General features: G+C 35.9%; 1 protein-coding gene across 1 annotated transcript in view; it reads left to right on the forward strand.

Moving 5' to 3' along the window:
• Positions 1-1,369: 1,369 nt before the first annotated feature.
• The window catches only part of LOC115441620, a 36,438-nt gene continuing 21,892 nt past the window's right edge, over positions 1,370-15,915 (forward strand). Inside the window, exons 1-3 of the mRNA XM_037440198.1 lie at positions 1,370-1,747; positions 2,815-2,947; positions 3,333-6,358. Coding sequence (XP_037296095.1) covers positions 1,630-1,747; positions 2,815-2,947; positions 3,333-6,358 — 3,277 coding nt within the window. The 5' untranslated portion in view covers positions 1,370-1,629. The remainder of the gene's footprint in view (positions 1,748-2,814; positions 2,948-3,332; positions 6,359-15,915) is intronic.

A 15,915-nucleotide genomic window follows, 5' to 3' on the forward strand; every position in this document is an offset into this window, starting at 1 on the left:
GTTTTACTCGCGGTTTTAACCGCTTGAAGTTTATTTTGTGATCCTATGGTAACTTAGTAGTAAATTTAATTAAAATTGATTTAGTGAAAAATCGCAACTCTTCCACTATGACTATGCTTAAAAACGCGACAGACTGGCAGAGTTACTTTCTCATTTATTATTAACATGGATCGCATTGAGTACACCATTTACAACTATTTTCCTTATTTTGTGCTTTTATTGCTCTACTGTGTCAAACTTCACCAACGCCAAGTAGCTACGGATTTCTTCTATATGGGAAACCTAGTAGAAGAAGAAAGAAAATCAACGAAAGGCCTGCACACCAAGCGAGGCCTCTGTAATTGCAAGGCTTTTTTGAGGGCGTGTAAACACGTTCTTATAGTGGGCACCACCCACTCTTGTCTCCTCACTGTCTACGCTTATATTAATATGTTGTCTATTTATCACTCCACTAAAACCAAAGTAAGCTATTTTTGTGCCTAAGTGTACATTTCTGTCCATTCGAAAATAGCATACCTGATCACTACAGCATGATTTAAGTATCCCGTTTACATTTTACGGCCTCTGATTCATATAGTATATTTTTTGTTAGTCATTCATTTAATCTACATGGTCCAAGTAGCGGAGCGCAAACTTATGTTTTTTTTGTTTTTGTTAATTGTATTATTCGTTTTTTTTACACGTGACTAGGGTTATATCTATGATATCATCTTAAAGAGCATTTTATGGAACAATATGGTGAAACTTTCATACTTGAATATTTCAGATCCTTCCACTTATAAACTGGAATAGGGTTTAAACTTTAAAGCTTTCTATAAATTGTGTTTGCATGCTATACTTATTTTAAGTGTAGGATGTTGGTGTCGTCTCTGGGCTATGATGTAATGTTTTAAAGGTACATATAAACCATAGTTTACAAATTTTATATTTTTTCGGCTAAAGGCGTAGTCCCGAGTATTTGATATACATTTTAATTTGTTAGTTCTACGCTTTCCTGAAAAAGACTGACTTGATAGACAGAAAATGATCCTATAAGGGTTCCTTTTGACGCCTGGAAATATTGAAATACTACTGGTTTCCTATAACTTTAATTAAGCAAACATAGTTAAAGGATTTTTTTTTAAATAACGGTCACTTAACCGTTTTTGTTTGCATAACTGTTATTGTTATCTACAATAATCTAGAGTAGTTAAGGTAGACTCATCTCCCATCTTTGTATATATCTAAGCATCTTTTCCCGCGATTAACAAACTTCGGGTTCAAGACGCTAAGGAAGTGTGGTCGACAGCAACGGAGCGTGAAGTTGTTAGTCAGACACACCCAAGTAACATTTACGCCACATTTTATTTGAAAATACACCAGTGTGTGGACGTCTTTGCTAAAAGAGTGAAAAAAAAATAGTTCGAATTTCAAACGTTTTGGAACGAAGGAAAAAGCGCGCGAACATTAATGAACGTAAATTATTAAAAACATCAATATTAATATACCTGCAAAATATTAGTTCTAAATAATGTTTTTTAAGCATTTAATAATCGTGCTTGCTTGTTAATTTTTCCATAAAATAATCAATGTTTTTTCAAACATTATCAAACCTAGATTTTATTTAAACAAAATGGCGGGAATTTTGTAATGATGGTTGTTGGTTTGTTTATAAAGATGTATTTCATATTAGTTTTGTGCCCGGTTTTACTGGCAGCCGGTGTTCAAACACTCACAATCGACTCCCAATTGGGAACTTCGATTGAAGGTAAGTTAGTTGCATCTTGCAATACTTAGTTTTATAATGTGCCACTAGATGGCGTTGATGTAAGTAATGTCATTTATGAACATTGTTCTAAAATATATTTGGTGTTTATTACTCAGTGGAGTTGTATTACTTAAAAAATATACCCTGTGGGTTTTTGCGAATCCCATTTGTGTACTTTGTATAAAGAGTTCTTTTTAGCTAAGTCAAGAGATATAAGTTGTGCATTTCAAGACGAATGCCAATACATAGCACTGGAGATTGAATAATTCTATCATTTAGTTATTTTGCTGCTATTGAAAAATATTGCTAATATTATAAATGCGAAAGTTTGTGAAATTTTTTGGTTGATTTGTTAGTAGTAAACGCAATAACAAAGAAACTGATTTGGATAAAATTATGGCCGCATGAAGTAACTTAATGTTATACTTATACATATTAATATACTTCAATTCTTTTTGCATTTTGTGCTTATACTCTCGGCTCTGTAAAGGTTGATATTAAAATGGTTTGCAAGTTGATTTATTATGCGCAGTAGTGCCATCTCTCATTAGTGTATGTTGAAGGAATGTTGAAATTTCGATCTTCATAAGGCCATTGCAATTTGGACATAGGAAATTGGGTAACGGAATTGTATAATTTCAAAATTAATAACATAGTCCGAAAATTGTCGTAACAATGGAGTTTGATGAAATTATATTATTATAATTATACGGTTAATTTATCTTGGTGACATTGACTTATTGTTGTATAATTTGAAAATATTTTTAATGTCTTTCCTCAAATTCGAAATGGATTCGGAATAAATGGTCATAGATGGATATCTACGCTTATTTAACTTTGTACATCTTATAAGAAAAGCATTTCATTGGTAGTATTAGTCTCGATTTATCAATACATTGGGTTAGACAAATATTTGTTTGTCTTTTTATTATAATAGAAGACAAATTCCATGTTCTGTGTGTGTAGACTAGTTATGTGAAAAACATGGATAAGAAGTCATTAATAAAAAAATAAATAAGACTTGATAATTATAACATACTAATTATGTTACTTGTTTTCTATTGCAGATTGCTTTGAAAGAATATCTATCGGCGAACAAATTCCAGTAGACGCCATCTATCGTAATGTGACTGAACTAACGACTCGCGAGTGTGAGCAAATCTGCAAACAAGATAAACAGTGTCAAGCTTACGACTATGGGTGAGTATAGTATGATAATTATAATAGATGTCGCTAGTTGTTACAGTTGTGGCAAAGAGCATTACCATACTATGGAAAAGTTGTGGTCTTTGAGGGTTTTAAATTCAATAAGATATAAAAAACAAATTTGCCGTAAAGAAGGACTTTTCTGATAGCCCCTGAAAGCTTTTTAGATTATACGGCGCCATGCCTTAATATTATGTCAAGAAGAATAACCATCGCACTGTTTCATTAGTTGTGGACCAAACTTAATTGTCGGTTCCCCTTTTGTTGATTTTGCAAGTTTTTTTAATTAAAAGTTTTTGGCCATAAAAAATAAAAAAAATGTAATTTGTAGTAGGCAGTTATTTCATTTGAGTTATTAAATATATCTTTTTTATTTCAGTGTCGGAGCTAAAGGCAATGCCACGTGTGAACTGAGTAACCTAAGCGAAAAGGAAATAAAGGAAAAGAATGTGTTATCGCGTAATCCGGATTATGATGTCTACGTCCGAAGGTTCCAATGTGAACAATCACCTCCAACACCTATTCAACCGCAGTTCGATGATCCATCTCCAGATAATCCGGGAGGACCAAACAGACCACAAAGACCCGAGAGACCCGTAAGACCGGAAAGACCTGAAAGACCTGAAAGACCAGAAAGGCCAGAGCGACCAGATCGACCCTCACACAGACCGGTTTTCCGACCGGATACTGATAAGTTTTCTGATGATTACCTAGTCTCAGGTGATCTGAAGCCGTATGAACCCGGAAGACCGTCGCCGTATCGGCCTGACGATTACTCAAATAATAAGCCCGATGAAGATTATCCACCAAGTTACGGAGATCTTAAACCTCAAGACATTCCTTATAAACCAGAAAGACCGTCTCAAAATCAGTCGTATAATCAGAGGCCAGCAGATGAACTTAATTTTCAAGGTTATGGGTTAGCGGGAAAGCCACAAGATCCTTATAGTCTTGAAAAACCCGAGTACCAATACATAACTAGGCCAAACCGAAGACCTTATCAAATCGAAGAGGGCTACAGACCCGATCCATATGGTCAAAATGAACCGGCTGCCATAGGAGGGTACGGAGTAAATAGTAATCGTCCAGGGCCTATTGGACCTCCAGACCGACCTTCCAGACCCAGTAGACCTTACGATAGACCAGATGAAAGGCCAGGTTATTATAGTCACTATGCTAGTGCATACGGTCAAAATTCCCAAACTGAAAATTCGCTACATGTTGAAATTCACGACCCGCCTAGACCTTACAAACCGGTTGAAAAACCGTACGGTGTTCAGGGTTATGGGACATACTCTAGTCAAAATTCATATGCGAGCAACGCACAATATACTCAAGGAACAATTACAGAAATTAGTGGTTATGACCAAACCCGACCTGCAGACAGTCACAGACCCGATCCTATAAGTCAACGTCCTGGAAGACCTTACGGTGGTGACAGCGATGGAGGTGCAAGTTACGGACCCCAAAAACCCAGTAAACCTACTAAACCTTATGGTGAGAGTCAAAGTTCTCACATAAGCAGTCAAGGGTACGGTCAAAGTTCTAGCAGCCAAGGTTACTATGGTGGAAGTCACGGTTCTTACGGACAATCCCAAAGCCCCGTGTATGATAGACCGACATCTGGTAGTCAAAGTTCTTACAATTCTGGACAAAGCTCTGGAGGATATGGCAACCAAGATAACTATGGCAGTTCTGGTGGTGATCGCCCTTACGAAAATGGAGGTGGAAATAAACCTTATGAGCGACCAGGATACGGAAACAAACCACAAAAGCCAGCCAAACCCAGTTATGGAAGTCAAGCAGGATACGGAAGCCTTGAATATGAGAGTCAACATTCTTATTCTTCAAGTCAAAGTAACCAGGAAAGCTACAGCAGTCAGTCTTATGGTATTAGTCGACCATCACAAAGTGGTTATGGCCAAAAGCCGGAAAAGCCTTATGATAAGCCTGCTTCATATCCTAGCACTCAAGGTTACGGAGGCAGTCAAGGCTCTTATGGGAATAGTCAAGGAGCTTATGGAAGTAGCCAAGGCTCGTATGGAGAAAGTCAGTCTAGTTATGGTACAAGCCAAGGATCCTATGGATCAAGTCAGACTTCTGGTCAAGGTTCTTATGGAGGTCAATCAACTTCTGGTGGCAGTCAAGACTCGTATGGAGGAACACGTCCTTCATATGGCGGAAGTCAGAGCTCATACGGTAGTAAGCCGTCTTCTGGAAGTGGTCACGGCTCTTATGGAGGAAGTCTGTCTTCGTCTGGAACTAGCCAAGGATCATATGGTGGAAGTAAACCTTCCTACGGTAGCAGCCAGGGATCTTATGGTAGTAGTCAGGGATCCTATGGTAGTAGTCAATCTTCCTCTAGCCAGAGTTCTTATGGGGGTAGTCAGGGATCATATGGAGGAAGTCAGTCTTCTTCGGGTGGTTCTTATGGTGGTAGTCGGCCGGCATATATTGGTAACCAAGGCTCGTATGGGAGTGTTACCGAGGGTTCTTACGGGGGTAATCAAGGTTCTTATGGAAGCACGCAAGGGTCTTATGGTAGTTCTCAGGGATCATCATACGGGGGATCTCAAGGATCATATGGAAGCACCCAAGGCTCTTATGGCGGCGGTCAGGAATCATATGGTGGTAGTCAGTCAAATTATGGAAGCAGCCAAGGTTCCTATGGCAGTAGTCAATCATCATATGGTAATACAGAAAGTTCTTATGGAAGCAGCCAGTCTTCTACACAGGGATCATATGGTAGTCAAGTATCTTATGGAACTAGCCAAGGCTCCTATGGAGGTGGCCAAAATTCGTATGGGGGCCGCCCTAACGACAAATTTAGTTCAAAGCCAACTTATGGATCGGACAACTACGGTCAGACACCAGGATATAATGAACGGCCAGATTCGAACTACGGACAAAAACCTGGCTACGGAGAACGACCAGACAGTGGTTACGGCCAGAAACCAAGCGATAATGAACGGCCAGATTCAAACTACGGACAAAAACCTAACTACGGAGTACGACCAGACAGCGGCTATGGCCAGAAACCAAGCTATAATGAACGACCAAACACCGGCTATGGTCAAAAACCTAGCTATAATGAAAGGCCGAGCATTGGCTATGGACAGAAACCCGATTATAATGAGCGACCAGGCAATTACCAAAAACCCGGAAACAGTGACCGACCAGACGGTAGCTATGGTGCTAATGAAGATAAACCTATTTACGGAAGACCGGGTAATGGTTCCGAGTATCCTGGCGTTAAACCGGTCTATGAGTATGAATTAGAAAAACCGGTTGATACTCCAAGTTATATAGTTAGACCTGAAGGGGAGGTGGTGACTTCGAGACCGGTGGTGATCGGAGATTATGGCGAAAGACTCAATGATCCAGCTAGAGAAGACACCTATAAAGGTAAGTGATTAAGATTATATACTCTAGCTGATAATATTTCAAAAAGAACATGGCATCAATTTATAAAAACAATAAACTTCGTGTAGAAGACAAGCTTTAAAAATTAATGAAATAAATATTTCGTGATTAAACTTAATATTATGTCGTACACGAAGAAGTCGAACCAAAATTCTATTAAGCATATTGAGCGTTCATTGCTCATTGTGTACCGGTTTAGTTTTAATAATAAAGATGTCGCTTTTAAATTTTTTAGTTAGCTGTTCTTCTGTTTCTTACCACCAAACGACAAAATTCGACTTTTGAAAACTCACCCCTACTTCATTGTTTACGACTTGGTTGATTAAAACAAAAATAATTTCGCTATACCGAGGTCACTGTCTGGATTCGTAATGAATTACATTAAATTCACATATGACCACGATGCGTTAAAATTTGAAACAAAAGAACCACCGGTTCATGTACTGTGGCCGGTTATTAAAGGTCATTCGTTCGTAAATCCTTTTGTGTCACATTTCGATCTCTAAAGCGCTTTAAATATTCATGGTTGGATTAGAATATTTCACATATTTTCAATTAATTGGATTAAATTAGGAGCCTTTCAAGTATTATGTAACGCAATTTTTGAAGATTTTTGACAATGTAACGCGCCGTAACGTTTTCCTGTACGGCCCCGCCTCCCTCCAGAAGTTAGGTAACTCTAAATTGACATTTTTTTTTGCAATATTCTCAAGTATTTTACGCAAAATACCAGAAAGTCGCTAAAATACTTTCGTAATTGTTTTAAAACAAAAAAAAACAATGTTACGTAACGCTTTGTAAGAGACCCCGCTCCCGTCCCTGTAACGCATCGTAACGTTTTACAAGATCCTCCTGCCACTCAAATTGCGTTACGTAATACTTGAACGGCCCCTTAGGATATTCTAGTTTTGATAATTAGATTGTAATTAGTCACAAATTTCATACAATCTATCAACAAACTATTCTGTCACTGTTTCTGAATTGTCTTCTTTACGATCAACAATTTAAGAGGCTAAACAGTAAGCACTAATTTACTGATGGTAGGTCTCTCATATACGAGAGTCTGTCTGGGTAGGTAACACCGCAATGTATTTCTGCCGCCAAGCAGACTGCTGCTTGGCGGCAGAAATACATTGCGTAGTTACATACATACTATGGGTAGTTACTGTTCTGTTTCGGTTTGAAGGACATTGTAGCCAGTGTACTACGACATAATAAGACTTAACATCTCATGTCTGAGCATGGCGAGCGCAGTGGAATACCAAACAATACGTTGTAATTCAAGGTATTGTATGGGGTTTTTACTGTTTATGGGCGGTCGTATCGCTTACCATCAGGCGAACGGCAAGCTCGTCTCATCATTCAAAGCAATAAAAAAAGCACTAATTTATTGTTTAATGGCAAGAATCATAAAGTTTTAGATCTATCATGTAAGTGTTCCAATCGTACCCGAAGTCCCTTGTTGACTGCCAATGGGTAATCTACTGCGTCACAGAAGTGATCATGGATATCAAACAGTTATTGAAGGTAAAAAGTTCGGCCCAGTGAATCTTCAAAGGTTATCTAAGGGTCATCAATAAAACATTTGGATCTATGAAAAAACAATGTCAAATAGTTTTTGACGATTGTTCGGTGGGCACGGGCCGTGATGGCCGCGGCGAAGGTTGCCGTGTTATGTCATATAAGCTTTTGATATGAATAATCACCGTATTAATTTTTTGAGACTTTCGACCCCCATGTAACGCGCCGTAACGTTTTCCTATACGCCCCTGCCCCCGTCCGATAATTATTGAACTCTAAAGTGAAATTTTTTTTTGTAATATTCACAATTATTTTACGCAAAATACCGAAAAGTCGCTAAAATACCTTCGTGATTGTTTTAAAAAAAAAAAAACAATGTTACGTAACGCTTTGTAAGAGATCCCCCTCCCGTCCCTGTAACGCACCGTAACGTTTTACAAGACCCCCCCCTCCCCCCAAATTGAGTTACGTAATACTTGAACGGCCCCTTTGGTACTTTCATCATAGTCGTTTATTTCCATGTTTCATCATAATCTATAAGATATCTACTGAACAAAGGCTTTCACTAAAACTTATCAGAAATACTTGATGAAAGCAGCTAGCATCCAGTAACTTCTGTTTAGAATATTAAGAAGTAGAATTTTATAGAAATCATAGCCCATTGTTGCTTCAGTAAAGTAACTAAATATATATTAGCATTTTGTCGCGGTACTTGACGTTTCAGGGATGCAAGTCATTATGCTCATTAGGGAAGAAGTATTATATTTTTATTAGATGTACTTATTAGATTATATTTTAAATACATGGCTTGCTCAATTTGTTTACTGTGATTGCAATAATAGGTACAAATGGCGTACAACGTGAACACCAGTTTTATAAACATTTAAAAATTATAATCAAGGTCTCTTCACTCCCATGGAATGACCCATAAATCATCACGGTACCTTCAAAGGTTCCGCTCAGTAGCTTCATAATGGAAGGTCTAAGCAATTTGGCTCGGATGGGCCGTTTACTAGGCACTAAGTGTTTGTGTGTGGTCCGAGTGAGGATAGACTAGCGATATAGGTACTAAGTAGGCTTCCTGGTTCCGATACTAAATCTGTAGCTTTGCTTCGCCTTTCGTCTTGCTAAGTAGGGTGTAAAAATATTTTTGAGTTTCATGTGGCGTTTGTTTTACCCTTATTAGTTCAAAAAGTCCCTACCCAGCAGTGGGACAGTTTATTATAATACGGTAATACGGGGCTAATAAAAATATAAAAGTTATGTCTCTTTGTATAATTTTTAATTCCTATGTCACACTTGACTTTAGGAGTAACTTTTATCCGAAATAAAATAAAATTTTATCCCTTCGTTTAAAATGTCATTTTGCAAGCACATTTTATCTTAAATATACATGTTAGAAACGTGTTATCTCTGTAAAGGAGAAGCGGCGCAACAAACTCCCTTAACAACACGATCTATCAAAATAATATGATAACTAGAAATCATTCCTCAGTGACAGTTACAAGGTTCATTTTTGCATCGCTACAACTCACGCCCTACACCCTCTGGTATAGATAGTGATCTGGTATCAAGAATCTTTGATTCATTGTGTACGAAACTTATTGTTAATGTTATATCATACTTTGTTGCTATTTGTACGTGGCCTTCTTCATTGTTATTGGGAATTTACGATGTAGTGGAAAAATCTGAGCTATAAAGTAATTTGATAATAATGTACTGTAGTCAGACTTTATACTGGACTTTGTATTAAAATACTGGTATATAATTATGCACATAAAATTGTTGTCTTGAAAATACCATGATTTTTTTTAGATCATTATACTCTTAATAATAATAATATCAGCCCTATCCCACTGTTGGGTTCGGGCCTCCTCTACTACTGAGAGGGGAACAGGCCTTAGTCCACCACGCTGGCCTAGTGCGGGTTGGTAGACTTCACACACCCTCGAAAATTCCTAATAGAGAATTTCTCAGGTATTCAGGTTTCCTCACGATGTTTTCCTTCACCGTTAAAACAAGCGATAATTTACAAAGAATACACACATATTTTTTTAGAAAAGTCAGAGGTGTGTGCCCTTGGGATTTGAACCTGCGGAAAATCGTCTCTGCGGTCCGTTCCACAACCAACTAGGCTATCGCCGCTTTATACTTTATACTCTTAATAATTCATTGGTGCGACTGATGTTAATGAAAAAATACGTGATGATAATATTTACCTGGACTATATACCCCTATACCAGATCTATGTACCCTTTCTTAAATATTATATTGCGCGAGGATTATGAGATTAGGCTTGATTAGAGTTCATATATGGGAGTGCAAGAAAATAAAATTAATGTATAATATGTGTTACAAATATGGGGTAATTTTGAAATTGCGTTACTAAATGAAACCACATACTTATCTACTTGGAAAAAACATTTTACAATAGGTTACTTGACCCGTAGATGTAAAATAAAAAAGTGTTAGTTTCGAACAAAATAAAAATGAATAAAAAGTATTTTAATTTTATGCGCCCTAATACCACTACGACTCTAAGAGAATTCGTTGCAGTGGCAACATTATACTTTCAGTAAAAAATACACCCACGCACAAGCCATATTCGCATTAAATTACAAAATAACCAAAAAATTTGAAAACTAAAACCGGGATTTTTGGTGAAAATATTCGTTATTAATGGATGATTTTTGGCACAATGTTTTATGTAGTAATGCAATTTCAAAATGACCCTGTATATTAAATTCCACGGTCCAATTTCGGCCTCTGAACGACCAATAGTTTTTTATTAATATCCGACCAAATAAAGAATCGTGTAAAACATACACGTTTTGAACTGATGACCTAATTTCACAGTGCAAAAAATTAACGCAAAGAGATAATGAATATGCATGTAGTTTTGTGTAAAATCAAGGTGATTCACGAACAATGGAGAAGATGTATAGTCGTATTTTATTATGATCCACTTACGTCATTGTGACAAAATTGTTGCCGCATTAGTTCAGAATGTAAGAAAGGTTCCACATTTTTGTCATTTAGTGGATTTCCCTTATTCCCTATAACCCACCCTTGGTAGATCGCACTCTGGCATCATGGTTTTGCAAGGGAAAATGTTGCTTGCCCAGAGGCTTGAAATCCCTCTAGTTAAGTCCTGTATACATGATTATTTCCTACTGCTGGGCACGAGCTAAAAACTTGATATCCTTTTGTTTTAGTCCTATAAATTCCTGTACTTTCCATTGCTGGGCACGGGCTTGCACTTCGACTATGACAGGCCAATGTATAATATGAGTATATTGGAATTTATATTCTAGGTTGACATGTTTTCAAATTTAAGTTTAATACAGAGGATATTCACTTATGAAAGTACAAAAGATAATTAGGCAAATATGACATGTAAGACTGTCAGGTGCGTGTATAATTTTAGCGTCAAATTAATCTCTCTAGGATGATATATGAAAGAAGTCTTATTACTAGCAAAGATGATGTATAGATTAAAATGTTAACAACAGTGGACTAAGTAATAGTCGACAGTGTTCAGCAATTGAAAGTTTTGTAGAAATTGTATGAAAACGAAAATTGACAGCTCGTTGCCGCCATTTTGTGTCGCGTGTCTTATGCAACAGTTATCAATATCTATACTTTGGCCAAAATCCTAACTTAACTGAGAAGCTATCGCATATCACAATAATAGTGCGTTTAATATTGGGGACTTAACCAATTTTCTGCCCAAAATGGTTGCTTTAAATGCGCGGACGCACCAAGGCTACATGTATTGTTTCAATCCTATGAGTTTTAAATAAAAAACAGTAAAGATTTGTTTAGATTTTCAATATCATGGTTCCGTATATAAGACTAAAAAAGGTTGTTGAGAAATATGAAAGTCCAGCTATAGAGTTGTATTAGCAAATTATTTAGACATTATATCACGTATAGCGATACATTTTTGTGCCCTGATTCATGAGTTCATGGTAGTTGGTGAAAGGAAAGATCAGTCAGTTTACATACAAGTTGATGTGAAGACAATAATTGAAAATATAAAATTGCTGGGTTTTAATTTATATATGTAGAACATACAGCCTCGGTAGCATACGACTGTAGTACTGAGGTGTCGGGTTTGATAACAGACAAAATTATATTGTTTTTTTTTACTCAATATCAGCTCGGAGTCTGGAAAGTCCTATATGGCGATAGATTCGTCTATCACCTAATGGGACGAAATACGTTTGGCGGAAAGTGGGTGCACTAATTGGTGCTCTGCTTATCCCATAGAGTATAAAAGGTGTGACTGTGTGTATATATCATATAGTCACGTAGTTCTAGTTATCGGGACGATCACAATATTGCCGTAAAAATGAAATGCAATAAAAATAAACTTATGCCCCTAACGTATGGTTGTTATGTTAGCAGTTTTTTAAATTGTAGCAAGGATTTCTATTTTACAAAGCATTCTTTAAACACAAGCTCACGAGCGGCGAGCGCTGGCGGAACGCTGTAATTTGCCAAATTACCCGGAAGACTACTAAAAGATGGCAATTTTGAAGCCCACTTGTATGATACTTATGTTTTATGAACTTAGAGAAGGGATAATTAATATTATAAGTAATTTCCTTACGATACTTGAGTGAGTAATGGTTATTATTGAAATATATGCCATCGGTATATGTATGATTTTTTATACTAAATAGTTTTTCGATATGTTTTCCTTACGCAGAAAATTGATTTTATCAGACTTGATGTTATGTTCAGATTTGTTAAAAATAGGAATGTGTAAAACGGGAAGGTACGTTGCTTTTCATAACAGACCAAAATATACCACCCTTTACATTTTTCGGTTTCAATAGGCCGGCATAATTGTATTGACTGTCAGGGGTAATCATCTCTCGTCAGTCGACATTTTATTGGACGCCACTCATCTTACCATCAGGTGCAGTGAAGTCACTCTGCCGCGCCCGTATATAAAATAATCCCTTGCCTTACTGAATGTATGACTCTAGGATTGGGCTTCTCAGAATAAGTGAAGAGTGGATTTTCCTGCCCTGGTTTAATTGATTCTCTTTATTGTTTTTTAGCTGTTCAATATGGTAGTCGCTACTTAGTCGTGTTTACAATTTATTTAGACCCCATCGACCAGTAGCTTACACCTTGCGTGATTTTAGTCATTGTTTTATATAATATATAATAACTTCAATATTTTCGTGTGTAGAGTTTGTTTTTTATTGCTTTGAATGACGAGACGAGCTTACCGTTCGCCTGATGGTAAGCGATACGACCACCCATAAACAGTAGAAACACCATCCAACAAATCAAATCTGTGAATAAAGAAATGTTAGCATTCTTTCAGCAAAATTATTTGTATTTAGTATTGCATTAATTCTAAAATATACATCCAAACATACAGAGTTTTCTCCCGATGTTTTCATTTTTTGGTATCAAATCAATGGTTTCCATATAAATCAGGAGTACTCGTGTCAGTATAAATGTACGCACAATGGTCGGATACGTTAGTTTTTTTGCTTTAAATAATTTTTAACGTTGAGACAATAGGCCCAGCGGACTTATCTGTGTTAATCAACTAGCGTTGGTGTTGTGTGGATTCGCTATGATTAATGAAATAAAATTCTATGAATAAGGTTTTAACGATCAATTTTATTTTACAGAAAATCTTTTGATCATTTAATGATTAAAAATCCGAAACATAACCATGGGCTTTCTGTAAAATGATGTCTTCTGTTTAAGCGAATGTACGACATTAAAATCAAACTGTTTTGCGAATTTTATTTAAAAAATTAGCAAAATAGTTTTATTATTATGGGCATTCTGGATTGAGGTTCATACATTACAATAATTAGACTTGGAACTGATTTAAATTCATGCACTTAGTTATGCTTAAAGCGGAAGAGTTCATTATGTCTGTTTGGACTTGGTTTTTAGAGATTTATTAATAAAATCTATTCTAATATATAAAGCTGAAGAGTTTGTTTGTTTGAACGCACTATTCTAAGAAATTACTAAACCGATTTCATTTTTTTTCATAAATAGGAAACTACATTGCCCTTAAATGATAATAGGATATATACAGAAAAATATTTATCAAAACTCGGAAAAAGTTTTTCAAGCGGGTGGAGCTGCAAATAAATTCATAAAACTATTTTTAAAAATGCAAATTCTTTCACCAATGAAAATATGCAATGCCCTTGAATGCCAGTAAAGGTCGCTTTTTATTACGGGAACTGATATTAACCCGAGCGGAGCTGCGAATACAATCTATTAAACTTTAAAACTATTAAACTTTAATAAGATGTACTCACACGAAAAAACTTTGAATAATATTTCAATGAAGATAATGTCGATATTAGTATGATAATAAAAAATCTTTTGCGCTACGCTCCGCCTTGTATGCGCCGGCGCATAGGCGCAAAATCGCAAAACAGCACACGCTCTTAAATTATCTTTCATAGTCTAGCATAAAATATGTATACTAAGCCGTGCATTTTTTAAACATATCCACATAATATCAACGTATTTTTCCCACCCACATATAAGGTTATGTCGAATAATGCCACTGTTCAGTCGACTCGCGTTACACCTGACCCCGCGGACATACAAACAGACATTAGTGATATAAACATTATAAAAAATGTATAAAGTGTAATATTTATGTATGGAAAAAGTGTCCAATTTGCTTTTAAGGGCTTAAATAACTCATAGCTTTTTTGTCAATTACGTCTTATGTTTTTTATTTAAATCTTGTTTATTATGTAGTTTAAGTGATACACACTTTCATTGAGTTTTAGTTCTGAAATATTACGTATTTTTTATTGATATTGCTGCTTACAAATAAATAATTAATTACATTCAAATAAAAGTGAAGGCACTGTTCCGAATATGTACAAAATTCAATAAAATTTATTGGATTATTCTATTCACAAGACTTGTTTGTTTTATATACTTTGATTTGAATTTAGAATAAATATATATTTTGAATTAGCCAGCCAATAAATATAAACAGAATGAAATAAATTAACTATAATTAATTAACGTAAACTCAATGATTATCCAAATATGTTTAAAAAAGTGACAATGCTATTGTGCGGTGAATAATGCCAATGTTGTGTTGTGAAAATGCGTGTGTGTGTCACATTGTCGTTTTGTGTGTTTGTGCATATCGTAGTGGGATCTAGAGTTATACTCGTCGAAAATGCACCCAGTATGTACTTATTTTTGGATGATTTATTTTTTATTCATACAGCTTAAGAAAGAGGCCAGAGAGAAACATTTATTAGTGCAATATACTGACGCAAATAAATTTTAGTGAGAATTGTATTACAAGGCCTTGTTTTGTTCATCTTCTTAGTATAATGGCCGCGTATGTGGAACGAAGACTAGGTTCGGGGTTCAATTCCACCAACACCACTCCGGTTTTTCCACCATTTTGCTAGGGAACTATTTCACTGACGGTTTGACTTAGTAACATAGAACAAAACGATGCATTTAAAGCTCATAATATATGTAGTTACTCGTCCGAAAAGGATAATTCTTAACTTAATCTGAATGGTTATAATCAAATCATGCAGGTATAATAAGTACTAGTGGTGGCCCAATGGTCGAAATTCGACCGTTGAATTTAATACATAACTCATTTACATAAATTTTATTTTTCTACGCTCCTCCCTCCTGCCAAATCCCACACTCTGTGCGTGCAGTTTTTAAAAAGGGCTACAAGGGTTTATCTTATATAAATAAGCCGTCTTATTATAAATGCTTTGTGTTATTATTATAGATATATACGTTCGGTAACGTCATGTTGAGAGATATTTGACGTAAGAGGAAAAAAATCAAAAATATGTATAACTGACAGATGTGTATTTATTTTGTTTGTAAAATTAATGAAAGTTTACAGCCCTTGGCAACACTTACATCTAATTATATAATCTAACTCTAAATTTAACAATATTAAGTCAATAATAACAATCAAATAAACGCTTATCAGAGATGGTAAGTATCTATAGCAAAAC

The sequence above is a fragment of the Manduca sexta genome, chromosome 18 (assembly GCF_014839805.1).
Source record: "Manduca sexta isolate Smith_Timp_Sample1 chromosome 18, JHU_Msex_v1.0, whole genome shotgun sequence".
Lineage (NCBI taxonomy): Eukaryota > Metazoa > Arthropoda > Insecta > Lepidoptera > Sphingidae > Manduca > Manduca sexta.